Source organism: Pteropus vampyrus, unplaced genomic scaffold, assembly GCF_000151845.1.
Source record: "Pteropus vampyrus isolate Shadow unplaced genomic scaffold, Pvam_2.0 Scaffold95, whole genome shotgun sequence".
In the NCBI taxonomy this organism is placed as follows: Eukaryota; Metazoa; Chordata; class Mammalia; order Chiroptera; family Pteropodidae; genus Pteropus; species Pteropus vampyrus.
In genome coordinates this window covers 1213367-1241115 of record NW_011888876.1, presented here as the reverse complement: position 1 = coordinate 1241115, position 27749 = coordinate 1213367, and the positions used below count along the sequence as shown (strand labels likewise).

Below are 27749 nucleotides of genomic sequence, written 5' to 3'. Positions count from 1 at the left end.
GAGACCCAGACTAGCATGGAGCAAAAGCCAAGAGGCTTTTATATAACAGCATCATTCAGAGGCTCCCTGATCTCAAAGCCGGGTCTGTCTGTCCAACTGGACAACTGAAGTTACAGGTAATGGCTCTGACCTGTGCCTCGGGTGCAGAAAGATTCAGAAATGCCGAAGTCACTGGGACACAGCAGTGAAACCAGACAGACCAGGGCTCAAATTTCAGCTCGGCCAGATGTAACTGTGTGACCTTGGACAAGTCACTTAGGCTCCTGGAGCATCATCTATACAATGGAGGTAACAGCACTCACACAGTCGCCCTGAGGAGTGAAGGAGACAGCGCAGAGAAAGCCCTCCTCGCACAGTGCCTGGGAAGACACAGCCAGGCGGTGGAGAGAATGAGATGCAAAGGCAGATGCCCGAGTTCAAAGTCTGCCCCTACTGCTCACTCAGTGCAGCTCCGGCAGAGTTCCTGCAACTGAGTCTCCATTTCCCCAACTGTAAAGTGCAGATGACAACGGTACCTACTTCCAGGACAGCGGAGAAGGCCCAATGAGTTATTCTTATAAAACAGCTCAGCACGTGGCAAAGAGGAAGAGCTCAGTGAGGGCTGCCACTGTGACTGCTACTGTGATTATTTGGACCATGCAAAAGAAAGGCTTGAAGGTGGGTAGGGGCTCAACCTGAGGCAGAGGAGGGGGGCATCCCAGGCCAGCCCGGTCCCTACCGTCTGCTGCTGCTCGGTCCAGTTCACCTCGAAGCCATCGAATGCGTGGCTTTGCCAGTTCTTGTTCAGCTCCCGGATAACCATGGCCTCCACTCTCTGAAGAAAGGCTGCAAGCCGGGGGCTGTCATGCCGGGACACAGGCTGCACGCGAACTGGCTCGGGGGCCTCAGTCTGCACCTCAGCATCTGCGTGCTTCCGGGTCTGGGTGGACGCCTCAGCGGTGACAATGCTGGCCGTCTGGCAACTTTTCTGGAGAAGGAGATCAAAACCCAGCAGTCACCAGCCAGCTAACCCCTAGCATCACCGGCCCAGGGTGCTCACCCTCCCTCTGCTGCATAACTCACCTTCCATATGGCTGTTTATCCTCAGGCTAATGGCCCTCTGGTCATTCTGTCTGCCCAAAGACTGTCCCTTTCCTCCTGTAACTAGCCCACTTTTCTTAGGAGGAACCCAATTTGCATGGTGTGGGTGGACACAACCCCTCACCTCTCCTACGCTCCACTGAGGGGATACACAACGCCCAGCCGACCAATCAGAGCACTGGGTCCCTCCTCTAGCCAAAATGATTGATTCAGAGGTGGCCACATGACCGAGTAAGCACCTGCTCCAGGGCTTTTGGTGACACTATTAGGTGAGGACTTGGGACTGCCCTTTTTGAAGATACTGACAACTCTAAGTCATGTACAGTAAGTGACTTTAAACAATGTATCAGGGAACCAATTTTATTATAGGTCAATTGCTATATAAGGTAAGTTGCAAAAAAAAAAGTAAGGTGTTACAGCATCGCATCAATGTTACAACAAAAAGACATTATTTGAGCCAACGGTAGCTTTGAGCCAACAGTAGCCTTCACAGCCAGCACACGGCGCGTTAGAACCTCAGACCACCCCCGGCTTCTCCCTCCCCTGGCAGGCGGCCCCCTCAGGTGGGGCACCTTCCCAGGTGCCCCTGTGATCCGTGATGAGGTTGTTGGTATAAGGCAGGCTACTCCCCAGCTGGTGGTTTTCTCCACCCTGCCATCTGTCTCAAACTCCTTGTCCCTTGTTTAGCTGGGCACAGGGACAGACATCAGATGAGGGCAGGAGCTGCCAGCCTCCCTTACAGTCATGAGCAATTGTTACCAAATGCAGGGCCCCATATCCCTGAGATTATTGTCATCTACGAGAGGCTGCCTCATGTGTCTCTCACCAGGCACCTGTACCTACAGAGTAACAAGACCCCAAACCCCATGTTCCCTTGCTCAGGCTTGCAGGGCAGGGCTGGGCACCAGGCCAGAGTTAGCAAGCAGGCAGGGAGGGGGCTGGGCCCACTCGGGGGCAGCTCGCATTAGACCTGGAGCGCTCAGCACCTGTCTCCACGCTCCCCTCCACATTCTACTAAATTCTCTCTTTGCTTGTCTGCCTCCCATTAACTGTGAGTTCCTCCAGCGTCAGAACACTGTCTGCTCTATCTTTATATCCCCAGCACTTTGCATGGTGTTTGGCATGTAGTGCCAGTTTATTTATACTATGCGTGCATGTGCGTTTGCACGTGTATATACTCAAACATACACACATTTATTAAGCATCTACTTGCCAGGCACTGTCTGGGTACCATGGACGTAGCAGAAAACAAAACATGCGAGAGTCCGATGCCCGAGGAGCATACATGGGGCTTGGGGGTAGACGAGTCAACGAACCAACCAACCCCATTGAACACCAACAGCGATAAGTGCAGCAGAGGTGTGGCAGAGAACGGAGCAGCTGAGGAAGCAGGGGGCGTGGTGAAGGCGGCCTCTCGGGGAGATGGCGTTTGAGCTGAGGTGTGATGGACAGGGAGCTGGCCAAGCAGAAAGCTGCAGAAAAGAGGGTCCCGGGCCGGGGCGGGGGGAAAGACCAGAGCAAAACCTTTTAGCAGAGAAGGTCCCACATTCAGAGACTGGACAGAGGACGCTGTGCCCAGGTGTGGGAAGTAAGAGAGGGTGGCACGCGGGCCAGGTGCAGGCCGTGAGGAGTCTGAGAGCCAGGATGCAGAGCTGCGGTTTCCACAGGGTGGCCGAAAGCAGGGCTGCGATGAGAAACCGGGCCAGGCCTCTCTGGCTGCTCGGGGGGGAGTGGGGGGACAGGGGGCAGGTGCCCCTGCTTTGAGAACCAGTGGAATGCGAGGGCAAATTCTGGGAGAGAACACCGCCTTGACAGAACACCTCTCAGGTGTCCACAGAGGGGTCACAGGCATGAGGCTCCGGAAAGCATCTGACCAGAGATGGGACTTGAGGCCACAGGGTTGAAGGAGCCACCGAGGGAGCGTGCACACTGAGGAATGCACGGATGGGCACGGGGGCAGAAGTATTCATGCCGAGGCAAAATTTTAAGAGACTCTGGGTGACTCTCAAATTTCCTGGAAGCACGATGATGGTTATAAATGCCAGTTAGAAAGTGCTAACTCAAGCACTGTCCCCGAAGCTTCACCCACGGCATCTTATTCATCCTCCCCACCACCCAAAAAGTAAATCCGATTTTTGCATTACTAATGTTGGCACTGAGGCACAGAGAAGTTACGTAATTCACCCGAAGTCACACAGCAAAGAGGGGATCACAATGGAGCTTGAACCCAGGCAGTCCGACCCGTGACACTAAACTGTCTCTCAGTCTTGGTGTTCTCTCCCAGTCTAAAATCCTGGCCACTAATCACATCAGATGAACTCGGAGTAAGGTCTCTAAGAGAATGTCTTAATGTAAAAATTAATGTAAAATCACAACCGTAAACAAAAACAACCACAGACATGGCAAGCTCTTAACTTTTCAGGTATTTCTATTAACGTTCCTTTGCTGCTTGCTTATTTAGGCCGACAATAAATGCCAAAACACTGAGGAAAATATGTGAAGAAAACAAAAACACATAAAACCAGGGACACTGCACCCACAGCTGTCTCCTGTGAATCAGCAGGAAACCACCACTGTTTGCCCTGGGACACCTAAGCTGGTTCCCATGGTTCAAGCCCCAAGTATCTGGCCCGACCCTTCCCTGTCTGAGGATGAGGTCCTGAGGCTCGAGGCGCACATAGGGTGGCGCCTTCCGTGCCATGTGGCTGGGGCGAGGGTGAGGCTCCCATAACGAGCCCTCTGAGAAGTCAGAGGAAGAATCCAGGGGTGAGTGGGGTCCTTGCTTCTCGGGCCTCAGCAGTGCTGGGAAGGAGAGTGTTAGGGGTGCTGGGGATGCAGCCTGTGCCCCACTCCTCGGAGGCAGGCACTGCAGGGGAAGACAGCGGAGCTGGGGCCAGGCTTTAATCACGTGAGGCCAGGCCGAGGGAAACAGGACAACTCCCCAACCAAGATGATCCGTACTCTCGAGTCTGAAGCCCGAGCGGCCTTCAGGGAAGGAGGAAGGCGGCACGACTTGGGGAGCAGAGCCCAGCATGGGCGCCCAGCTCTCCGCACCGGGGAGCCTGCAGGCACCCAGAATTCCAGGACTCCTACATCCTGCTGATGAGGGAAACTGAGGCCCAGAGAGGTGAGGAGATACCGCCCGGAGAATCTTCCCGCCCCGCAAGGGCCCGTTGCTCAGAAACCTTTTACCTAAGCCACAAGCTGGGCCCTAACGCCAGGACCGGGGCTACTGATGGGATGAGAAGTGGACACTAGCCCGGGCTGGGCCCATCACGTTTCCTCAGGGAAATTCAGAACTGACAAAGATAAATCTTCAGGGGGAAACTATATTAAAAACATATATCAGTTGTGAGACACACCCCTGTTTAAGATTTTTTTTTTTTTTTTTTATGCTTACAGCACCCGGTCTTCCCAGGTGGTCTCCCATCCAAGTACTAACCAGGCCTGACCCTGCTTAGCTTCCAAGGTCAGACATCGGGCTTATTCAGGGTGGCATGGCCGTAGACCATGAAATGTGGCTCCACTGGGGTGCAAACCCAGGACCTTCTGCATGTAAAGCAGACGTGCTAACCCCTAGGCTATGGAACCACGCCCTCTTTAAGATGTTTAGGATGAGGAAATACAGCACCACACAGAGGGCAAGAGCGGAGGTCTGGGATGATGTGCAGCTGAAGGCCCGCCCCCATTGCTACCCTGAGTAGTAACCACCACAGAAAACTCTGAACACAGGCTTCACTTCATCCTCCCAACCAGCCTGGGGGCACACCTGACTCCAAGGCAGAAAGGGACCTCAGAGACCATTCCAGACCAACCTTTTCAAAGAGCCGGCCCCAGAATCACCCAGAGGCTCGCTAAAACACAAATTACTGCCTCCTCCCTCCTTCCCCACACCCAGATTCCGGCTCAGTGGGTCTGGGGTGGGGCAGTTTGCTTTGCCAACAAGCCCCCAGGTGACGCCAATGCTGCAGGTGTGGGTGGGCCTGGCCCCACATTTGTGTTCCGCATGGCCACACTCCAGGGCCCATCACCACTCAGCCTCCCTGCGAGGTGCACAGTGCTCACATCCACCCCCCTTTCTGCCTCCCCAATGTGGGGGCCTGTGTGTCTCCTGGGTTGGGGGGCAGGTTCCTTCCTAGCAACTGAGGAAGGCTGCTGAAGGAGGGCCCACCCAAAGGACACTACTTGGCCCGTGTGGGAGTGGCTGGTCACTGACCTTGCCACTTCCAGTCGGGCCCACCTCCTCCTTCCCAGAATTTCCCCTTTCCTCAGGTTCCCTTCACCCCCAAACAACCCGTTCCACCTCCTTTCCCTTCAGACCTGCCTGACGAATACTCGGCCTGACGAATACTCGGCCGTGACAAAAGCTGAGATGACTCCCCACCTAATTCGGTGGCTCTTTATCCGCACACTGAAAACCCGGAGTGCAGACACCACCCAAATGTGACCCGGAGTGAAGTACATTTTGATACTAATGAAGTTAAATGCGGTGCCACGGGAGTGTCTTGGCTACAAAGTTGAGCTGAGTGGGTTTTGTGATGCAATATGGACAGTTAAATTGTCTCCAGTGAGACCTCCAAGATGTGGAGTAACTGAACCCCAAAGCAACATCAAGCCACAACCTCTCGTTTACTTTAACTTGCCTTTGAGTACGTCAGGGCTGCAAACAGCTACTCAAAGGACGTCACGGAGCTGAGAGTCAACCAAGTAAAGAGGGCAACAATCGATGTTTTCTTGGAAGCTGGGAGACACTATGATGTCACACCACCTTTGAATTGTAATTATTGCAGACTATTTTGGTGTTGTCTTCGTATTTTAACCCCTTCTCATGTTCCTTGAAAAAAATCTAATATCAAAACTGTCTCATAAACTCCAAAAAGTTGAGAACCACAGATTTAATTCTTGAAAATTAAATTTAAATGTAAAAGGCCAGACCCCAGGTTAAAAAAACACCTTCCAGCAGGGGGTGCCATATGCCAGAGAACCCACCAGGCAGTCGTAGCGGGGCCAGGAAGAGGGAAAAGAAGGTAGTAGGCAGCTCAATTTAACGCAAAGTGAGAAGAGATGCAGCAGAAGCCTGTCGCTGAGGACAGAGCACAAGACAATTATTCAATTCAGCGCTTCCTGAGTGTCCAATAATGCATCCCATGGATGAAGAAGTTCTAGACAGTGGTGATAGCTGCCTGCTATGAATGCATTTGACACCAATGAATTGCACACTTTAAAATGGTAAAATTTATATCATATGTATCTTATGACAATTTTTTAAAAAGGAAAAAATACACTCCACATTCTGATAGGATCAGAATTGGGCTTCGGAAGGTAACTCTGCAGGAAAGAATGGGTTAAATCTGTGGTACTCAAATTTTGCTATGCATTAGAATGGCTTGGGGAGTTTTAATAAAACCAGATCCCCAGGTCACACCACATACCAATTAAGCCAGAAAAGCTGAAGGTAGGACCCAGATATTCACACTTTTCAGAGTCTTCAGGGCACTCCAGTCAAATTTGCAAAATAGCAGAGGAGCAAGGAGGGATGGTTAGAAGCTGTCTATCTCGGGCAGCAGGACTGGTCACTAAGGCTCATAATCCCTCCCCCTGAACAGTACTGGGCTTTCAAACTTGATCAGCAATTTGTAGAAGAAATCACACGACTGGTCCAAGGCCAAGCCACTAAACAGTCTGTGCGCCTGGGTCTTCAACCAAAGTCCAGGACCTGGTCTTTCTGTGCAGATCGAGGTATGACAAGGAAAGTCAAGTCAGGCCAAATCTGTTAATACTAAAAAAAAAAAAAAAAAATTCCATCTCTGGAATGTACATCCCACATACATCTCAATATTGCACTATACTACATGGGCCCAGCAAAGACCAACATTCAACTTTTCCAAAAAAACTTAACAAAAAAATTATGAAGCTGCATAAAAGTTTACCTTAAACACTCATCACTAGGTTTACTGATAAGAGAAAAATTGGAAAAAGCCTAAAAGCCCATCAAAAGGAACTGGTTAAATAAAGTTATAAAACAAATTTTAACATGGAAAGATGTTCAGGGTGTATTAAGTGAAAAAGTGTTATTCACAATGTGATTCCATTTTTTAAAAATGTGAAGAAAACAGACAAAACAGAGATGGAAGAGGTATAAACCACATGGCTGGAGAATGAGAGATTATGAGGTGATTTTTATTTCTATTTTTTTTTTTTGCTTATCCAGCTTTTTTCTAAATTTTGGACATACATAGATTTAGAAAGAGAAAACATTTAATTTGAAAAGCAATTTACCACTTTCTTCCGACCCTTGCAACATTCTTACAATAAAAAATCTCTTTCATGAGCCAGGAGGCTGATTTAAGTGAACCACCCTCACAGATGAAAGCCTTTACATCTCCAGTATTAGAATCAGTTCTTAGAATCCTAAAGGTTAAAACTACCTACAAGAAAATTCACAAGCCACTGTTAAAAAAAAAAAAAAAAAAGACTCCAGCAGTTCCCAGCCTGGAGTCTTTTAAACTCTGAATCTTCAGCAAGAGCTACTTCAAGTATTCTTTTTAAAGGCCAGTGAATGTGAATTATATATTTACCTTCAGTAAGGATAGACAGATATAACCAAAATATCCACTGCCTTTGTTTTTAACTAGACGGATTCCTATGCAGCATGAAGTGGGAGTGCTTTGAAGTCAGGTCAAATCCTGGCTTGAAACCTGCAGACTATTAGCCTAAGGCAAGAAACCTGTCCTCACGAGTATGACTTCATGGAAACCTCACTGGTGTTGGTGATGACCCGGTCTCTGCAGGTTTGACACCTGTATGACAAGCTAAGCTCGGTTTTCTCTTCTGAGAAATATGCAGCACCCTGCAATGCTCCTCATTTTCACTGACCAAAAGCCAACATGCTTACAATGACCAGCAAGGCCCTACTTGACCTGCCTCTGCTAACCCTCTGACCTCACCTGGGACCATTCTCCCCTTCCCTCATTCCTCTCCAGCCCCACCTGCTTCCTCAAACACACCAGATTTGCTCCAAACCCACAGCCTTTGCATGTGGATTTGCCCGGCCTGGACCCTTCTAGTTGGCTTAACTCATTCCAAGTCCTTAAATGTCACTCCCTCAAATGAGGCCCACCCTGCAACTCACCCTCTCATTCCCCAACCCATCCTTCTAATTCCTCATCCTTCTTTTTCTTGTCCATGGCACTGTTCACCTTCTAACACACTACTAATTTACTTATTACATAAGTTGTTTATTTTTTTATCCTCTGCAAAAAACCGCCCTGTGTCAGTTCCAGGAGGAAGCTCATTCACTGATGAATCCCAGCGCCAGGACAGCTCTTGGCACACTGCAGGTGCTCTGTCTGCACTGGGAACCCCAGGAGACCTGGCACCCAGAAGCCCTGCTCCTCATCTCACCCGAAGCACCTCTTTTGTGTGCTTTCCATTAAACCACTAGAACCGGCTTATCTAGTCCTTAGGATGTAGTCTGGTCACTTTTTAAAAGGGAAGATACTTTGAAATGCCTAAAAACTGTAGTTCAGACAAAATCCTTCAAAACAGAGTTTGTAGAGGTTTCGTTAAAACAAAACAAAACTGTTGTTGTTCAAAGACTTGGGAAACTGGGAGGAGAATATCCCAAAGGTTAGTTCCCGTGGATTAAAATATAAAGTATAAAATGGTGGGACACCAGAACCTGGTCCAGCGGCCTCGCGTGCCCCCTCGCCCTGCCGCCCGCGTAGCCCCAAGCCGGGCCCTCACCGTGTCCCCGCGGATGCCCTGGACGCCCCTCCACTGCGAAGGCACGGACGTCACTCCCAGGGTCTCGTCCTGCAGCGGCCCCGGCCGCCCGGGCCCCTCCGCGCTCGCAGCCCCGCCTGTCGCCAGCGCCACAGGACCCGAGCTTCGCGCCCAGCAGAGCTGCCAGGGCTGCGCGCGGGTTGCCATGGAGACGGTTCCGCCCTCTCGCGCCGTCGCACTCCAACGCGACCTTCGCCCCCGCGCCTCCGGAGCGGAAGACTGGGGAGGCGAAGTAATGGGCGCCATTTTTGAATTGGTCAAAGCGCCTCCGCCTCCTCCTTATCCAGAAAAAAGAGCTAAATTATTCTTTCCAGCAGATGCTACAAGCATGACCAGTTTGGGATACACCATCCCCAGAAGGGGCACACTTGGGGTATACGCGGCTACTTCTGAGGGAGGAAGGAAGTGCGGAAGTGGGGCACCCGCGCCAGGTTCAAAGATGGCGCTGAGCGGCCGGGCGCAGAGGCGAGGACAGGAGGCTGCGGCCGCCGGGGGCTGGCGACTTACAGGACCTGCGGGAGCAGGGCTCGCCGGGCAACCAGGTCCTCCCAGCAGAGCCGAGAACCGCGCGGCTCCGGTTGGTGGCCACCTCGAAGCCAAGCGCTCCACCTCTGATCCTGTTTCTGCCCCAGTAGAATGGTAATTTAAAACATCTATATGCGGATCCAGAGTGTGATTGCATAGTTGGAAGGCCCGAATGAGGTCGTCTGCAGAAAAAGTGTCGTTAAATCGAAATTAAAGTCCCGAATAACTGTCAGTTAATGATTGTGCACCGTGTGTCAGACAAAGAGCCCAGAGCTTTATGTGTTGATCTAAATCCTCAAACCAACGCTATAGAGAAGCAACTCTTCTTCTATGTCGTATAAAGGTGCTGATCAGAGGAGTGACTGTCCCAGGTCACCCAATAAAGCCTACATTGCATTTGTCGAAGACACCCGCATAGGTCTGCTTAAGCCCAAAGCCCGGCTCTGAGCCTCTTCAGCAGGAATCCCCCGGCCAGGTCCTCTGGGCTGCTTTCCTCCTATCCCTCCTTTCTCAGGAATGGAAACCTGCCCAATTAGGGGCCCCTCAGCATCGCCTCATGGCCGAGTCCTCATTAGAACCCTGTTCCAGCCAAGGCCTTCAGGACCAATTAGACAAGTGACAGCGCTGTAAATTAAGTGCTATAGAAATTCCTTCCTAGGAAGAAAGCAGGACCAGACAAAAATTCTCCTTATGGGGCCCTCTTAAGGCTAGAAGAATTTGCAAACATCACCGAGGATTCCAAAAAATCACACTCGAAAACTCATGGCTGCAGGTGTTGAAAGACCTGGATATGAAGCCTAAACGGTCCTCTGTTCTTCTAGGCTTGGTACCTCTCTGGGCCTTGAATTTCTAGTTGTAAAATGAGGCTAGTAAGACTGGACTTGCTTTACCTGACCAAAGAAAGGAAATATTTCAGAAAGAAAAGGGTGTTGGTAAGGTCCAAGGTATTAAACGGCTCAAACAAGTCAATAAAGATAAGGCCAGAAAGTGGATAATTACTGAAATTGGCATTTTAGATGATATCGGTTGCCTTAGCAAGGACAATTTCGGTGGAGTAGTGAAGGACAAAAGTGAGCCTGCAGAGGGTTTAGGAATGAAAGGAGGAAGTAGAGAAAGTAATAAACATTATTGAGAAGCTAAACACAACTAGTGGCTTTGAGTGTAAATTGGTAAAACCTAACTGGAGGGTAATTTGACCTTAAAGTATCCCTCTTCTTTAATCTAGAAATCCCACTTCTGGGAATTTTTCCTGAGTCAACAATTATAGATTTGGACAGAAGTGAGCCCCAAGAATATTCAGCAGCGCATCATTTAAAACTGTTACTATGATGATAGTGACTGATCCTGCTGTCAGCCTAAATTTCCAAGCGAAGTTGTGGTACGCATCAGATGTTCACTAAATATTTGAAAAAGAATGGATAATAGGCCTTTGGTTGTGTATTTCTGACATGGTATAGAATCTCAGGTGGCCATCAACACTGCTGTTCTATAGATATTTAAGGGTGGCAAAATGTTTGCAGCATATTGAAGTTTTTATAAAATGCAATTTACATAGAGCAGATCCTGTTTTTAACAGGATCTGCTGTATGTTTTTAACAATATATGTTTCTAACAAAACCCAGAAGAATAGATCCAAAATATTGATAGTGGTTACCTCTGGATAATTTAAGTTTTATTTTTCTCTCTTTGTAGTGTATGAGTTTTATGTGGCTTACATGTGAAAAGAAAGGAGTGAATGAATGAATGAACAGACGAACAGATGAGTGCTTAGCTGTGCTGGAGGGAGTATTATTCCTCAGTGGGGCGAGACAATTGGAGAAACATTTCCAGAGTGGGAAAGTCTTGAGCCTGCACACATGCCAGGGAGGTGGAGTCTGAAAGGGAAAGTAGGGCTCACCAAAGGAGGAAAAAGGGGAGGAGCCCCAGGGCAGCAAGGGGCCCTGCCATGTTTCTCCAGCCCTCATTCTCCCATCATGAAGCAACAGGCCCTCTGGCCCATTCCAGGTTACCCTGACAGCAATTCAAACTCCCCTACCTCCCTTCCACCTGGGAGGCTCCTCTTTGTCTTCCTGACCTTCAGGCCTCCTTGGAAGTGTTACTTCCTCAGGGGACCAGATCCCAAGCCCCTGTAGTTGGCTCTCAGGGGACGGAGTTACTCTTTTTTGAAGCATTTTTCAAAATTGTAATTAAGTAACAAGGTCATGATGCCTGTTTTTGCCCCAGTGGGTCAGCTCCACCAACCCGGGGACCACAACTGTCCCCAGAGCCCAGCACTGTGCCTGGCACACAATAAGAACTAATTGAATGAGCATCTAGCCTCTGTAAGTTCAGTTTCCTGCCTTACAGGCAGGGCAGAGCCCCTTTTCAACCTCAACTGGGCCTCACCCTGCCCATCAGGCCATTTCCAGGAAGCCTTCTGCTTCCTACCTCTACTTCTCACTGCACAAGAAGTTCAGTGTGTGTTCAGAAAATATTCAGTTACATTTGAGGAGGCTCTTGCAAGAGTCAAACAGAAGGCATCCCCATTTTTTTTCAGCCTTGTCTTTTTTAATTTTATTTTTCAGTTGTGGTTGACATCTAATATTATATTAGTTTCGGGCATACAGAATAGTGGTTAGACATTTATGTAACTTACAAGCAATCCTTCCATAAATCTAGTATCCACCTGGCATCATACATAGTTGTTACAATATTATTGACTATATTCCCTAGACAGCATCCTTATTTTAAAGCCCTAGTAGCAATTTATGAACATTCAGTTCTATTTAGTGACTCAACTTTTGAATGTTTATCCCCCCAAAGATGAAACAACTAATTGTAATATAATAACACCTTCTAGTGTTACTATATTCTCACCATGTGCTAAGTACTTTGCATGAATCCCCACAACATCCTGATAGGTTAAGTATTATTGTGACCACATTTTACAGATATAGGAAAGAAAGAAGACTCAGAGACCTTTAGTTTCTTGCCCAAGTTTGTGCATAGCTGGTGAGTGGTAGAAGTTAGATTAAAATCTAGAACTGCCTGATTCAAAAGCTCATGCTCCTTTAAATCGCTCTGTGCCTCAATTTTGTCTGCAAAATTGGGATGCTGAGGCCTATCTCATCGGATTGAAATATGACCGAATGAATTAGCACTTGGAGCGCGAGCACACAAAGCAGCATCGAGTATGTTATCAGTACCTACTACTTCTTAATTATTAACATTATTACTATCACCAAGCCATAGGGGATCAGGGACATCACACAAGGGAGACTGGGCCTTGGAAGATGGGAAAGATTGGTTCAGAGTACCACCAGACCACAGGATAGTTTCTACACACACACACACACGCGCGCGCGCGCACACACACACACACACGCGCACACACACACACACACAGCCATCCAAATAAGTGCTGCCTTCCCCCAAGCTGCCACCAATTATGAGCCAGGTACCGTGCTAGGTTCTGGAGACTGCGATGGTTTCCGCCCTCAATGAGTTTGCAGCTGCACAATACCCTGTGAGTCAGCTCTGGGTGATGGACAAGGAAGTGGGGTCAGCAGAGGGCCTTTGTGCAGTTGGGAGTCAGGGTGAAAGAGGGGAGGGCTTCCAGGCTGAGGTCTGAAGAGAGAGAAGTCAGCTTGGCAAGGACAACTTAAAGGTAGAGATAGAAGTGGGAAGAGGGGGAGAGTGTTCCAGGTAGAAGAAACAGCACCACGAAGTCCCCAAGGCGAGAGACAATCTGGTGCCTTGATGCGTCAGGAGGACAGGGCTAGATCAAACAGGTACTAAGGGGACAAGGAGTTTGGACTTTATCACCAGGGCACCAGGAAACCATTGATGGGCTTTCCGTTAGGGAGTGACTTAATCGGATTTGCGTCTTTTAAGATGCCTGGCTGCCGAGTGGAGAGTGAGCTGTAACTAACCAGATGTCCTCAGCCCAGGAGAACGCCACTACACTCATCATCTCTCTGGTGGGCTCTGGGATTTCCCGGGTCATCTTTTAAGAGCCACTTACTTACTCAAGAAGAATTCCAGAACTATTTAAAGTAAAGGCAGTATCCGTGAAATAATAGGCGCTTAGAAGAGAGAATCCCATGCAGTTCTGGGCAGTAGGCGTTACCTCAAAGTCAGCAGGCACCCTTACCAGCCATTCATTAATTCACTCATTCATTCATTCATGCACCCAACAAATGATTATCTCGCACCTCCCTTGGGTCAGACACTGTGCTTGGGAGCAGGCGACGCCACCAAGCAATCTTGCTTTCTTGGAATTTACACTCCGAGCTTTGACGCACACACATAATTACAGGGTGAAAAGAGCTTGGAAGTTGCTTGGTCTTTACGATGAGGACATGGTCACCACTGGGGAGGTGGCGAGCGGAGTGGAAAGGAAGCAGTGTCGAACCCAGCCTCATGCCTCACCCATGGAAAGGCACAAATAACTGTTTCATTCAACAAATATTAATTGAATGCCTACAATGAGCCAAGGACCGGAAGAGAAACAAAGCATGGAAAGGGAACACTCTAGGAAAACGTATCATTTGAGAGGTGAACACGGTCCCTCCAGGCCCCAAGAGTCCCTGCCTGCTCCGCCCTCTCTCTGCCCCTCAGCTTCTGCCTCGGCTGGGCTCAGGCAGTGACCCACCCCCACCCGGAAAAGCCCCAGCTCAAAGGTGGACTGAAGACAAAGGAGCCTTAATGAACTTTTTAAAACAGCTTTGTCAGAGCTGGAATTGGAGGGGGGAGGGAGGAAGGGAAGGACAATGGGATGAAGCTCCCACACTCACAAGCCTGGCTGTGGGTCGAACCCCAGCCATGGCCGGCCACCCATCCACCCAGGATTAAGCAAAGGCAATTTTTCTTAAGACATGCTGCCTATGAGCCTAATAGGCTAGTTAATGATCGTTTATTAGAATGTCACGGAGAGGAGATTGGCGTCTGGCATTAGGGTTTCAAATCTTGGCTCTTCTGTGCAGTTGCTGTGCGACCTCGTGCCCTTCCTGTCCCTCTCTGCGCCTCAGTTTCCTCTGCCTGGAACAGTTGTCTCCCAGATCTGTGAGGCGTTGGCTTCTTCCTATTTTTTAAGTCTGAGAATGAGTCTTCTTAGACTGAACTTCTCCAAAGACCTGATTGAAAGAGGCCTCCCTTTTAATTCTCCATTGCAACCCTTCTTGGCAGCCTTCTCAACTTAGAATTTACACTCTGAGCATTGAGACTGTATACACAAATACACTCTGGGATTACGCACGCACTTTGTTTCCTGCTTTGTGGCATGTGTATTTCCACACTGCCATGAGCTTGGGACCATTGTCTCCTTGGCCTCAAGTTTGCCCACGCCAGGCCGCTACTCACCCAGGGTAGGTCGTCAATAAATGCGTATCCTCGAATGAATACACAGAAAGTGGGGTGATAACAATACTCGTCACATCTGGTCCTTGTGACGATTAAGTGCATCTGATATCTGAAAGAGCTTTATAAACAATATCCGTGATTACAGTGCCTGTTCTGCACATGTTCTTTATGTTTGGGGCTGGTGTCACCCTATAGGTGGATAGCGGAGGTAAAGCAAGGGGAAGTTCATGATTCCAAGATGTAAGTGTCACGGCCCTCATTATATGGATAGCGACTGAGGCTCGGAAAGAAAGACTGATTGCCACACAGCTGAGGATGTAGATTTGTCGTTTTTAGGAAGCAAACCAGAACTTAAATATGGAGTGCCCTTCAATCAGTTACCTCGTAAAGTTATACTGTTTTTATTCTGGGGCTACAATTTAACTCAGTGTGATAACAACTTCCGGAACTATCTCTTTAGTCTGAGAGACCTTAACAAATAAAAACATCCTCTGGTCTTCGAAGGGGGACTTGATTTTTAGAATCAAGATTTATTCAGAGACAAAACACAGTATGCACCACATAACGATATTTCAGTTTACCATAGACCACAACGCACTTACCCGTGTCTGCGGTGACATGATGTAAACAAAGGTACTCTAGAAATATAGCACATATAATTATGCACAGTACATAAGACTTGATAGTGATAACAAACAACTGTGTTATGGGTTTATGTATTTACTATACTGTACTTTTAATCATGATTTTAGGATGTAGTCTTTCTACTTATAAAAACAAAGGTTTGCTGTAAATCAGTATGCTACGTTACGCCCGCAGCCACACACATCTCCTGTTTACGGCTGCTGATTGCGTCATTTTCTTTTGTGCTTGATGTAATCACATGTCGTTTTATTAATTTCGTGTAGCCTCGGAGTCCAGGGTTTCTAAAATCTATAGTAGTGGACAGTCGTGTCCTAGGCCTTCATTCACATTCACTCACCACTCACTCACTGACACACCCAGAGCCACTTCCAGTCCTGCAAGCCCCATTCATGGTAAGGGCCCTCCCTAGACAATATAGGTGTACCGTTTTTTATCTTTTATACCATATTTTTATTGTACTTTTTCTATGTTTAGAAATGGTTAGATATGTAAATACTTGCCATTGTGTTATAATTACCTGCAGTAGTCAGTATAGTAACATGCTATACAGGTTCGTAGCCCAGAAGCAACAAGCCGTATACATGGCCTAGGCAGGCTGCACCATCTGGGTGTGTGTGTGCTCTATGATGTTCGCACAATGACAAAATCGCCTCACGATGCATTTCTCAGAACGTATCCCAGCACATGATTGTAAATGATTTAGCAGGGTGATCTCTTTTGATTCATAAAATGAGTTGTAAACATGACTTTTGTTCCAGTTGATGTGGAAGACTAAACCTGTAAGAACGCCCAATAAATTTCCTGGAATTGAAGAATAATGAGAGAAGCCAGGTTCCACACCCTTATTAAGACATAGATAAAGCACAGCCAGATGCAAAAGGCAACATGTATGATTCCATTTATATGAAATGTCCAGGAAAGGCAAATTTATAGAGACAAAAAGTAGATTAGTGGTTGCCTGGGGCTGGGGGTGGGACTGCCATGAGGTTTCTTTTGGAGGTGATGAAAATGTTCTAAAATGAAATTTTGGCAATGATTGTATAGCTTTATAAATTTACTAACAACCATTGAATTGTATGCTTAAAATGAGTAAAATATATGGCATGTAAATTACCCCTCGATGAAAAGAATATATATAAAAAAGAGAGAGAGAGAGGAATTGTCTGAGTAAAATAATATAAAGAGTGTTGATACTGGAATCATCACAGATATCAATTCAACCTCATAGCAAGTACAGAAATAGACTTAAATATATGTTTTAACGTTTGTCAAAGGAGAGTGGATACTTCAGTTGTTCAGTAAATAGTGTTGCCCTCACATCCTTGCAAGCACACATACTCTCCTAGTCTGTGAGATCTGAATAAAGAGCATATCGTTTTCATTTTTGTAACCCTAAGGCCTAGCTCAGCGCCTGGCAACATATAATATCCATTCCGTCAAAGGCTGAGCTGTCAATTCCTTAAAATTTTCAAGGTCTCAAAAGCAAAGAAATTCTCATCTGTCAAAGAGAGAAACTCCTCGAAAATACTCTCCCCAAACCAACTCTACCTTGTATTTAAAATGTATGTCCATTCTACTTAGAAACCCAACTTGAGATACACTTCATATATCATACAATTCAGCTGTTTAAAGTATATAATTCATTGGTTTTCAGTTTATTCGCAGAATTGTGCAAACATCACCGCAATCAACTTTAGAATATTTTCATCACCCAGAAAAGAAATCTCATCTCACCCATTTTTTCTTACTGACCCAGCTTAAACGTCGCCTTCTCTGATTTCTGCCAGTAGATTTATTTGTTCTGTTTTCTCTGTTCCTATTGAATTTTGTCCATATCTATACAGTTTTTGGCATGGACTATGATCTCTCTCAGGACACAGGTATGTCTTCATCAGCTTTGAATTTTGTATGCCCGATGTAGAAATATCTAGACCCTGTCACAGCCCACAAGTCTCATAGGAAGGGGGGCCTCCAACACTCTCCGATCTCATCTCCCATCTGTTACCCCATTCTAACAACTTGACCTCCTTGCTTCTCCTAAAACATGCTCCTGCCTGAGGGCTTTGACCTTCTTGTTTCTCTGTCTAGAATGTTCCTGATGGTCGCAACACCTCCCCACTTCCTTGCGGTCTCTGCGCAAATGCCATCTTATTAGGGAGGACTTAATTTATCTGTATTTTGTTCAAAGAACTTATCATAATTATTGCTGTCTGAAATGTATTAGATACTCAATAAATGCTGACTGATTGAATGAATATGGCTGTATGTCAGCAAATTTTCTTCTTAATAGGTCAATTTCAGTATTTCTTGTCAACATTATGAATTGCAGCACCGGTTCTATTTAAAAAAGTGATATGTAAACAGTTATTAGAGTACAATTAAACCTTATGAATCTCAAAGTTATTCAATGAGAGATTGCTCATGTTCCACCCATTCTTACATTTGCTATCATTTTTAACTGAAGCTTTTGCATAAGACTTAATACATATCAGGTTAAAAATAAAACTGTTTTGGATCAACTGGCCAATCATTTGGGAAGAAAAGTCTAATTATATCCCTGTCTCACATCATACTCCAGAATGAATTCAGGTAGGTTATAACTTATAAGGTTAAAAAGGAAGATACACCAATATTAGAAGAACACACAGGTGATTATTTACATCATCTTGGAATGGAGGAGTTCTCTCTAAGCATCACCAAAGGCAAGAAAAATAAAAATCAAGATCCCTGACTACATAAACATAAAATACTTTAGTGAGTCTCCCCCAAAATTAAAATATCACTAAAAAGACAATGAGAAGCAAATAACAATCTAGAGAAAAATATTTTGCAATAAATAAGAGAGAAGGCTTATATGCTTAATATATAAAATACACTTATAAACCAACAGAGAAAACTATCTCAATAGGAAATCGAACAAATTGACACAAATGGGAAATTTACAAAAGAATCGATAACATCAGTCGAGAAGCATACAAAAAAAACCCCAAAACCCGTTTTATCTCATTAGTACTACCTACTCTGAGATAAAAATTTCCACTCACCAAGTTGGAAGTTCTGAGAACTGGGCAGGGTTCAGTGAAATACACAAACACTACAGGAGAAATCCTAGACAATGAGCAACATGTTAAAGACTCTTATTACCTTACACACTTTTTCAGAACGATCTTAGTTCTAGGAATCCATTCTAAAAAAATAACCATGTATGTGTGCCAAGATTTTGTTGCTAGGATATTCATCACAACATTGCTTATATCAATGAAATAGTAGGAACATCTTAAACAACCATCGTCGAGGTTTAATTAAATAAATTATAGCACATTTACCCAACAGAAAACAATGCAGCAGTGAAAAATGTCACGAGAGAATATCGAATAGCGTGAAAAGACATTGAAGGAAAATTGTTACTGGGGAAAATTAGATTAAAAACCAATTTTGGGGGAGGGCTCCATAGTGTAGCGGTTAGCACGTCTGCTTTACACGCAAGTCCTGGGTTTGCACCAGGTGGAGCCACGGACCATATCCCAGGTGCCACGGACCATATCCCAGGTGCGCCAGGCCCTGGGTGTGCCAGGTCCCAGGTGCGCAAGGTATCGGGGTCCACCAGGCCCTAGGTGAGCCAGGCCCAGGGTGTGCGCCTCGAGCTTGTGGGAGGAGACGCCCCGCCTTCAGAGATCCAGTTCTTAAGGGGAGACGGCAACATCCGTAATTCAGGAGTGAAAGTTGGGGAGAGAGAGGGAATTAAAGAAGGGGAAAAAAAAAATTTTGTAGTACGATCCCCGTTGTTTTAAACGTACGTGAATATGTTATATGACATAAGGCTTATATTATGCAGCTCATGTAGGTAGGTTATATTAGTAATTGCTGGCTCCTGAGGGTGGGAAACAGTATAATCTTTTTTGCCTTATTTTAATTTTCTAAATTTTAATTAAAATGCTATTATTATAACTTTTTAATGACTAGTAAGGAGCCAGAGCACAGTGTGGGGGCAAAGAAAAAGGAACCAAGTGCCTTCTCCGAGGCCTGGCACCCGATTATGACAAAGGTTGTTTCCATCCTAGGGTTTCCTCTGTGCTGAGAAGTGTGGAGGGAAATCTTCCAGGAGATGGTCAGAGGTGATCTCCTGGGGTTCTAGGAGACTGGGAGACAAGTGCTGGTGTGTTCTGGGCTTACCTGGCAATGAGGCTCTGTGTAGAAATCCTCCTGTGTCACATTAAGGCAAAAAGTGATGCAGGAGAGTCGGAAAGACACAGGTTCAAATCCTGACTCTTCTATCCTTTTGAGGCCAGATTTTTTGAGTATGGGTTCTTCATTTAGTTTGATTCTCCCAACTGTAAAATAAGGACATAATATCCCGAAAAGGTCGATGGGAGGGTTCAAAAGGATAATGCTTAGTGAACGCCTCTCATACAGCTAATACTCAATAAATGGTAGCTGTTTATAGCTGTCCTACAGTGCACAGAGATAACAAAACAATACGGTGCTTTGGATGTTTTGGAAACTTCTGGTTTCCAGAGGGAGCCTGGCCTCAGGGTTACAGAACATCCTGAGTCTGTCAACTTTTGGGTGGGGTGGAGGGAGGCATTTGCCTTGCCCCCACCTTGCTTGCAACAGATTCTGGAATGGAGCAGAGTCGCACAGTTGCACTATGACACCTCTGGGAATCCAGGAAGTGAAAAATTTGGAAACTGTAGAGGAAAGGAAAGGTGGGGTCTGATATGTTTGAATGTAAGCAGACATGTGCCAAGCGGGTGCTGTACTTAGGTGAGTTAAGTGATTCTAAATACTGGATGGAGCTCAGGTAACATTTTTTAAAGTAACATACTCATAAGGTTCAAAATTCAAAGCGTACAGCAGGGGAAAGAATGAAACATCTCCCCTGTAACCCTAGCCCTCATTTCTCATCACCCCTTCCCAGGGATGGCTGAGTCATCACCTTCATGGGGGTCCGTCTGTGAAGTCCTTGTGCTCTAGATATACAGGCAAACAAGTGAACCTGTATTTTTTTCTACGCCCCCCCCCCCTTTTAATACAAATGGTAATTACTTGGTTTAGGACATTGTTTTTGTTGTCGTTGTTTGTGTGTTTTTACTTACCATAGCTCTGTTTCCATACTTGTTTTGTCGGTTGCAGAGCATTCCAGAAGCCTAAAGGAGTTGTTACCAATCTTTTGCTTTTACAATGTTGCAACAAGTTACCTTAAACAGGTGCCATCTCACAGTTGAGCAATGAATTTGTAGGATACATTCCTATTAGGAGAATTTCTGAGTCAACAGTACGTGTTTTGTACTTTTGATATATTCTTGTGGCTAAATGCCCTCTAAGGTGGTTGTACCCACTTACCCTGTATGGACCTCTCCTCATACCTCTCCCAGGTAGAGTGTTTCCAAACTTTTAGATCTCATGTTGGAGTTGGAAAAAAATGGTATCTCAAGGGAGTTCTAATTTGTATTTGTTTTATGACGCTCCTCTGGGCCACTCCTCGTTTAGCCCCTTCTTTGCTTTAGGAACCAAACTGACCCAGTACAGCATCATGTCGGAACTCCCTGTTCTGGCTGCTACAAGCAAGGGGTTTTGATTTGCCCTTCTGCTTCCAGAAGCATCCTTTGCTGATACGCCCAGAAACCAGGAGCCAGGGCACCTGTTCTCTCTTCCTGCACACATCCTGTTCCTCCACTGCTCTGGCTATCCAGCCACCTAATCGTTCTGTGGTTTTGGGTTTAGCAGACTCCCAGTTTCAAGAAAGTTTTCATTTTTGTTTCCCATACTGTTTTTGGATAATTTCTGGGAGTAAAAACAGGGAAAAGAGGACCTTTTTGTCCTCAGATTGAAAATCCTAAAACAGAGAGGCAGGTATTATCACCATCCATTTTACAGATGTCAACACTGAGACTTAAGCTTGTCAAAAAGTGACCCCACAATCCTGGTTCCAGCTATAACTCAGTTATTTTTCTCATGACCTGAGGCAACTCACTCCTCTCAGGTCTCAGCTTGCCTGTTTGTATAGCCAAGACACTGTAACTTTCAAAATGTCTTAGAAAGAAGCCCAATGTCTTTCAGAAGCTGACAAAGAAAGAAAGAGTAGAGGATGGCAAGAGATGACGGTGGGGACTTCCACCAGAAAGAGCTCCGCTTTTTACCGGTATTGACATAATTGACTTATGCCTGAGATTTATTTTGTTAAGAAGGTAATTAATGGGGAAAAACAAACAGAAACGAAAGAAAATCATTGCACTATCTCAGAAGTTGCAAACCCATGGCCCATAGGCTGAAAGTGGCCTGACCTCATGTTTTATTAGGTTCACAAAGTATGTTTTTCAAGTGTTTAGTTGCTCAGTTTTTAAAATCCAGAGATTTCACATAAAAAAATGTGTATCTCTGGCTTCTCTTTAGAAACACCAAAGATCTGGTCCCTCTCACTCTCTCCCTCTGAGAGGAGACCACGCTCTGTCTGTGGAGCGCTACCCCTTTTCTAACAAACTTTCCTTTTGACAAAAAAAAGAAAAAGAAAAAAGAAAAACCAAAGATTTGACAACACGGGGCTCACAAATCAAAGACACAGGTGTAGCAAGACCCAGATTCTGAGCATCGCCAGGGTTCCAGAGGCCAAATGCCCCCTTCCAGTGACGGCCTGCCCCAAGGCAAGGGTACCCACATTCAAGACTTCCAACAGCATAGATCAGTTTGGCCTGTTTTTGTACTTGATACAAATGCCTATCCTATTTTTGTCTTTTACGCAACATTGAGTTTGTGGCTACATTCATGTCACTGGCCCGGAGCCGTATAGTTCATTTGTTTCATTGTTTTATCTTGTTCTCTTGTCTCAATATCTTGCAACATGTTCATTTGACTGTTGATACACATGTGTAGTTTCCTGAACTTGGCTATTATGAATCTCGCTGTTATGTACATTCTTGCACACACTTATTACATATGTTGGAGCACACAGGTACACATTTCCATTGGAGGTATAGCCCGGAGAAGAATTGCTGGGTGACAGAGTAACTCGGCATCAGTCCAGCTTTGGTAGAGCTGGCACAATTTTCCAGAGTGGTTATACGAACTTTAAAAAAAATTTTTTTTTATGAGTTTATTTGAGCCAAACTGACGATATATACCAGGGAGGAAGACGTCAAATGCTCCTGAGAATAATAGTTTTGTAGGTTTTTTATGCATTTGAAATTAAGAAGGGGATATAAAGAAGATGACATGGAGATGGGAGAAAGCAAGGCTGGGATTGGACTGCAGCGTAGTTAACAAGATTAAGTCTCTTGAAGGCAGTTTCAAGGCTAATTTCAAGGTTGTGGTTGAACCAACTTGCCTTCCACTAGCTGTTGTAAATTCCACTTGCTTGCCTGACAGGGCTCAAAAGGCATTGGGGTTTGTGACTCTCAGATCAGATGCTTTCTATAGGTTCTTCAAACTCCTAACTTTCTGTCCTTTTCTGAAATGAGCGAAGAATGAATGGCTACTCCGAATCTTCTCAAAGGTACCTGCTTTCCTCTCTTCTTCTGTAATTCTTGATTGAGAATCTTTTATTTCAATATTCATTTATCCCTCCAAGCTGAGACCTGGAGGTTGGGAAGGAGTTAGCCAGACACAGCAGTGGGGTTTGGGGGGACTGAAGAATGTTCCAGGCTGATGTGAGGAAAGGTCACGTTTAAGTTTTCTGGAAGCCAAATGAAAAAAAAAAGAAGAGGACACGTTCTCATTGGGGACAGCACTACCCAGAGGATGTGGAAAAGGGCTGGGGGTTGGGTCACCGGTGGTTTCAAGTCAAGACCAGGAGGGTCCTAGAGAGGACAGATTGCTTCCCACAAGGAAACACCTCCCCCGCCCACTCAATGCCTAGAAGGCCGGGTAGAAAAGTGCTGGGAGCGACGGAGAGAAGTTGATCTTGATTGGAGGGTGGGTGAAAGGGAAGAGGCTGGGGGAGGGGGAATGAGGTGTGTGTCCCACTGTCATGTAAATATCCCCTCCGGGCAGGGCGGCTCCAGGGCGGATTTAAACCTCCGTCACCTGGGGCAGTCTCAGTTCTCCGAGCTTCTTCCAGCCGCGCATCTTCCTCTGGGTCTGGCTCTCCGACTTTTCCTCACGGCATGGCCCCCAAACGCCAGTCTTCACTCCCACCTCAAACGAAGAAACCGAGACAGCCTCCTGCCCCCAAGCCGGAGAAGCCGGCGACCTCTGTGGACTTGCCGAAGGGAGGTATGTCCCCTACATTTTATTGGAGATTCAAGGGATTTGCAAGGATCGACTCTTAAGTGATTTTTTTCTTTGCCCGATCCTGTCCCTTCTGAGAGTTTGGAGATGTGACCCCAAACTCCCTTGAAGGGTTGTAAGCATAGCGGGGGGAGTGGATTAGCTTTTAGTGAAGCATCGGAGGAGTAAAACTGGGAGACCCAGAGCACGTGGGCACTCGTCCCTGCCCCCACTCCGGCGCCTACCGAGCTGGTCTCCCAGCCCCCAAACGCTTCTTTTTGGGTTCCCTGCGTTGGTAAGGGACACCACCAGCCAATCTGAGGCTGGGGAGACACATGTGACCCCTTTCCTTGACTTCACCCCTCCACATCCCGTCAGATCCCCAGGTCCTGGTGGTTCTACCTCCCAACTTCTCATATCCCTCCACCTCCTTCCTGCTCCTGAGCTGCTGCCTGCCCATAATTCTGGCCACCTCCTCCTCGTCTTGCTTCCCGCTTCCTCCTCCTCCCATCCAGCCTGAGCAAAGCCAATCACGTGACTCCTTGGCTTGAAACCCTCTTCCTTGCTTTCCCATGCCCTCGAGGTATAGACTACTGAGACTTCTGGGGCCCTGCCCACCTGGTCCCGGGTGGACCTCTCCAGGTTCTTGCTCCCTCCAGCACCTTTTACCTCTCTTCACCTGCTGGGGCTCTGCTCTCACCTCTAGACCCGGACACCCACTTGTCCTCTGTCCGATCGCTCCTCTCCCTACCCCTATCTGTGCGAGTCTCCTTGCTCCCCAGCTCTCTGCTGAAAAGTCGCTTCCTGCATGCATCCTCCTTTGAGCCACAGCTGCTGGGCTCGGAGTCCCCTCAGCCTGGCCCCTACATTATGACATTGTAATTCTTGCGTTCACGTCTACTCCCCTCCCCACTATTAACTATTATCGGAGGTGAGGATTACCTTTTGCACACGCACAGCTTGGAGCCAGGCATAAAGTGGACTGTTCTGGGGATTAGGCCTCCCTGATAGAGTGGGGATGTGGTGAGGCTTTCTTGGGGGGCTGGGTTTGGATAGGTGGAAGGCGGACTAGCACTGCACTAGGAAAATGTGATAGGCCGGCTCAGTGGGGAGGGGCTTGGGGCCTGGGAATCTTCTAATTTTTGACTTGGCTGAGGTCCAGCCATGCTCTTGGAAGGAGTACTGGACAAGGAGTCCTCGTTGAAGTGCCCCTATGGATCTGCTGGGTTCTAGGCAAGTCTGACTTGACTGGGTCTTGGTCCGAAGGGATGCATGGACCTGCCCAGTTGACGTCCCATTGTGGTAAAGCTGGGTAACCAGTGTTTGGAACTTAGCTCTGTCTGGCTGTGTGACCTTGTTGGGCAAGTGACATGACCCTTGTTTCTTTCCTCTTCTGCAAAATGGGCTCAAAAATACCTGTTAGGCTTTACCGCGAGGCGTAAGTAGAAGTAAAACATTTAAGACAGCGGTGACGCATAATCTGTGCTCTTGAGATGGGTAGTAAATTCCTTCTCACTTGTGAGCAGCAAAATGTAGACGAGTCTTCCTGGTCTCCTTCCATTTAGCTGCCTGGGAGAGTTAACAGGACCAGAAGGTGCAACCACAGTCCTTCCGAGGTGGTTCACCTAGACTCGGGTATCAGCTTATGCCACTCACTGGGCACTGATCTGCTAGGCATAGTGCTAAGCACTGCTGTATCCATCAGCCCTCACAACAAGCAGCATGCTGTGGAGGCTCAGAGGCGTGTGTGTGTGTGTGTGTGTGTGTGTGTGTGTGTGTGTGTGTGTTTGTTGAAGGCCATCCTAGCTAAGATTTCCTAGTCATCTTGGGATGCTGCTGCACAGTAGCATCTCTCTGTTCTGATTTTTAAACTGTGGGGTTCTCCTTCAAAGGAAGCTGGGAAAGAGAGGGAGGTAAGAGGCTAAGGAGAGAATGTTAGAGCTGGAAGAGACTCCAGTGAAATAATGCACCGTGGGTGAATTATCTCTTGGTGTGTCCATGCCACTCCCTTGTTTACTGAAACTCTTGCCCTTTGCTTTCTGTTTCTCTTCCACTTCCTAGTGTGTGCTCCTTGCACTCATCTTGAGAAGCTGCTGTGGGAAAAGTCAGGAAGAGGGGCAGGATGATGCCAAGGGCTAGGATGGTGGAAGGGCTCCCTGGAGCCTCTGCCAGATAGATGCATGAGAGATGCAGGTAGATCAGGCACATAGGAGATGCTGTGGGTTAGTGGTACCAACCTGTGAGCAGGCTTTGTGTAGCAGCAACCCTCAGCATAGTGTTTCTCAGACTGTTTCATCTCATTTGTGGGTCACGAACTCATTTTAGTGGAGTGCACCTGCATTTAAAGAAAAAAATAGAAGAATAAGGGTCGCATCGTACTCAATAAGGGTATCTTTTTGTGCCTAGGAACGTACCAGGTCTGGATGTCCAATGTACATCTTACTGTAAGTCATGTCACAAAATGGGAAAACTGTTAGGGCAGGGGCTTTTCCATGCATCAGCCTGGTTTAGAACTTTGGCTTTGCCACTTTCACTAAAAAAAAAGAGAAAAATTGAGTTTATCTATGAAATGAGGATATGAGTACCTACCTTCTATTTTATGAGGGTTAAATGAGAAAATGCATGTGCTTATCACAGCCTGTGGCCCATGGGACATGCTTTGCAGTGCACTAGACCCTGGTACTTCTTCGGTCCTATGTTCAGTGGCATCACAGTGGTAGGAGAAAATTGGCCATGGTGAGCGTATTCATACGCCATCGAAATCAGCAAATGCTACAAATCAGGGTTTTTGCTGTGCGTTTTTTTCTCTCTTCTGGGAGCTGGTCGTCAAACATTTATTACTCTCCCTTTAAGCCTGTGCAATTGAGATGTGTATGAATTGACCTGAACTCAAATCAGGTTTGGAGGGGAAGGATTAGACGAATTTCTGGGTTTGGGGGAAAAGTCCCAAGGTTTTTGTATTCTGTATCCATGAGATTTGTATGCCAATTATTTAACATTTATCGATCACTCACCACGGACTGTATTGAACATTAAAGACACTGCTTGAGCTTTAAGATGTGATAAGTAGAATGTGCCTGCTGGAAGGCAAATAATCCAATCCCAAATTCTGGTTACAAATACCTAGGGAGAGATTTCAGGCCTTCCGTGGTCCATGTCTTGGAACCTTGGCAGGAGTAGAGCGTGTTGCTTTTGTATTATTACCTGAAAGCATTATTTAAACGGAAATGACTTGGCTCTACTTAATGGAGGAAGACTTGACCTCTAAAGCAGGCCCTCTTGGTCCTGTCATCTCTGACTGAGCAAAACGAACTCAATACCGCCTACCCCATAGGTCATTTTTGTGTGACCTCAACGAGAAGAACGCAGCACGTTGCTCCGACTGGCGCTTAGCGCATTAGATAGCGTTTCTTGCAAGCATTAGGCACTTAGTTGGGTCAAAAATATGGCATCTCCTTGCCTTCAGGGGACTTCCACTTCAGGGCCGCCTTGCTTAAATGCCACCCCTGACACAACGTTCCCATGTCAGCCGTTTTTTTGCATTTTATAATTTTATACTAGAAACAGGTACAGAGGAGGAAAGTGACTTGCCCAAGGGCGCACAGCCTGCTGGGCGGAGCTTGGACTCAAAGCCAGGACAAGGCCCTGTGAGTGGACTGGACAGCGCTGGGCTTTGCGAACGAGCCTGAGTGGTCGGAATAGCAGCATCTAGAAAATAGGATGGAGATGCCGCCTTTCTTCCACGGGGCGGGATGCCCCAGCAGTGTCCCAGGGCGCAGAACCGGTGGTGGATGTATTTTTGGGTCCCGATGTGAAGCCAAGCTACCGCGAGGCCTGCACTTTTGGGGGGCTGCGAACGCCCCTCTCCCGCGCGCCCCGCGGAGAAGGGAAGCCGCTCCGCCACCACGTGATGCGCCTGCCCGGGGGGTTGAGGGGGGCCTGCGCGCAGCCCGGCGAGGCCCCGCCTCTCGAGCCGCCGCGCGCCCGTAGCGCGCAAATGTCCCGGGTCGGGTTGGAGAAGGGGAAAGCGGGGGAGGGGAGCGCGGCGCGGGGGACCGGCCCGTACGTCGCCGCGTCCCTTCCTCCCGCCTCTTCGCCAGGCCCTGTGTCTCCTCGTCGCGGTTCCGCCCCCTCGTCCCGGCGCCCCAGCCAATGGCGAGGCTGCGCGAGCC

The 27749-nt window shown here is 47.1% G+C and overlaps 1 protein-coding gene, 1 long non-coding RNA gene and 1 pseudogene across 8 annotated transcripts in view; all 3 read right to left on the bottom strand.

Annotated features, from left to right (window-relative positions):
• The window catches only part of WDR34 (WD repeat domain 34), a 16568-nt gene extending 7541 nt beyond the window's left edge, over window positions 1–9027 (bottom strand). For 3 of the 4 annotated variants that reach the window (XM_011364179.2, XM_023533001.1, XM_023532999.1), the window contains exons 1-2: window positions 8827–9027; window positions 719–967 (exon numbers count right to left, since the gene is read on the bottom strand). In XM_011364179.2, coding sequence (XP_011362481.1) covers window positions 719–967; window positions 8827–9012 — 435 coding nt within the window. In that variant the 5' untranslated portion in view covers window positions 9013–9027. The remainder of the gene's footprint in view (window positions 1–718; window positions 968–8826) is intronic. The other variant, XM_023533000.1, reaches the window with a different exon arrangement.
• On the bottom strand, window positions 4474–4589 carry LOC111742523 (annotated as a pseudogene).
• Window positions 9028–21908: 12881 nt separating the features above from the next.
• On the bottom strand, window positions 21909–27111 carry LOC111742460. 4 transcript variants are annotated; one of them, XR_002781332.1, is made up of 5 exons: window positions 25992–27111; window positions 25815–25912; window positions 24994–25146; window positions 23395–23592; window positions 21909–23044 (listed from the first exon to the last, which is right to left on the bottom strand). It is a non-coding gene; the product is annotated as an uncharacterized LOC111742460 (long non-coding RNA). The 4 variants fall into 4 exon arrangements; XR_002781331.1 differs by having other exon boundaries at window positions 25815–27111; XR_002781334.1 differs by lacking the exon at window positions 24994–25146.
• Window positions 27112–27749: the final 638 nt, after the last annotated feature.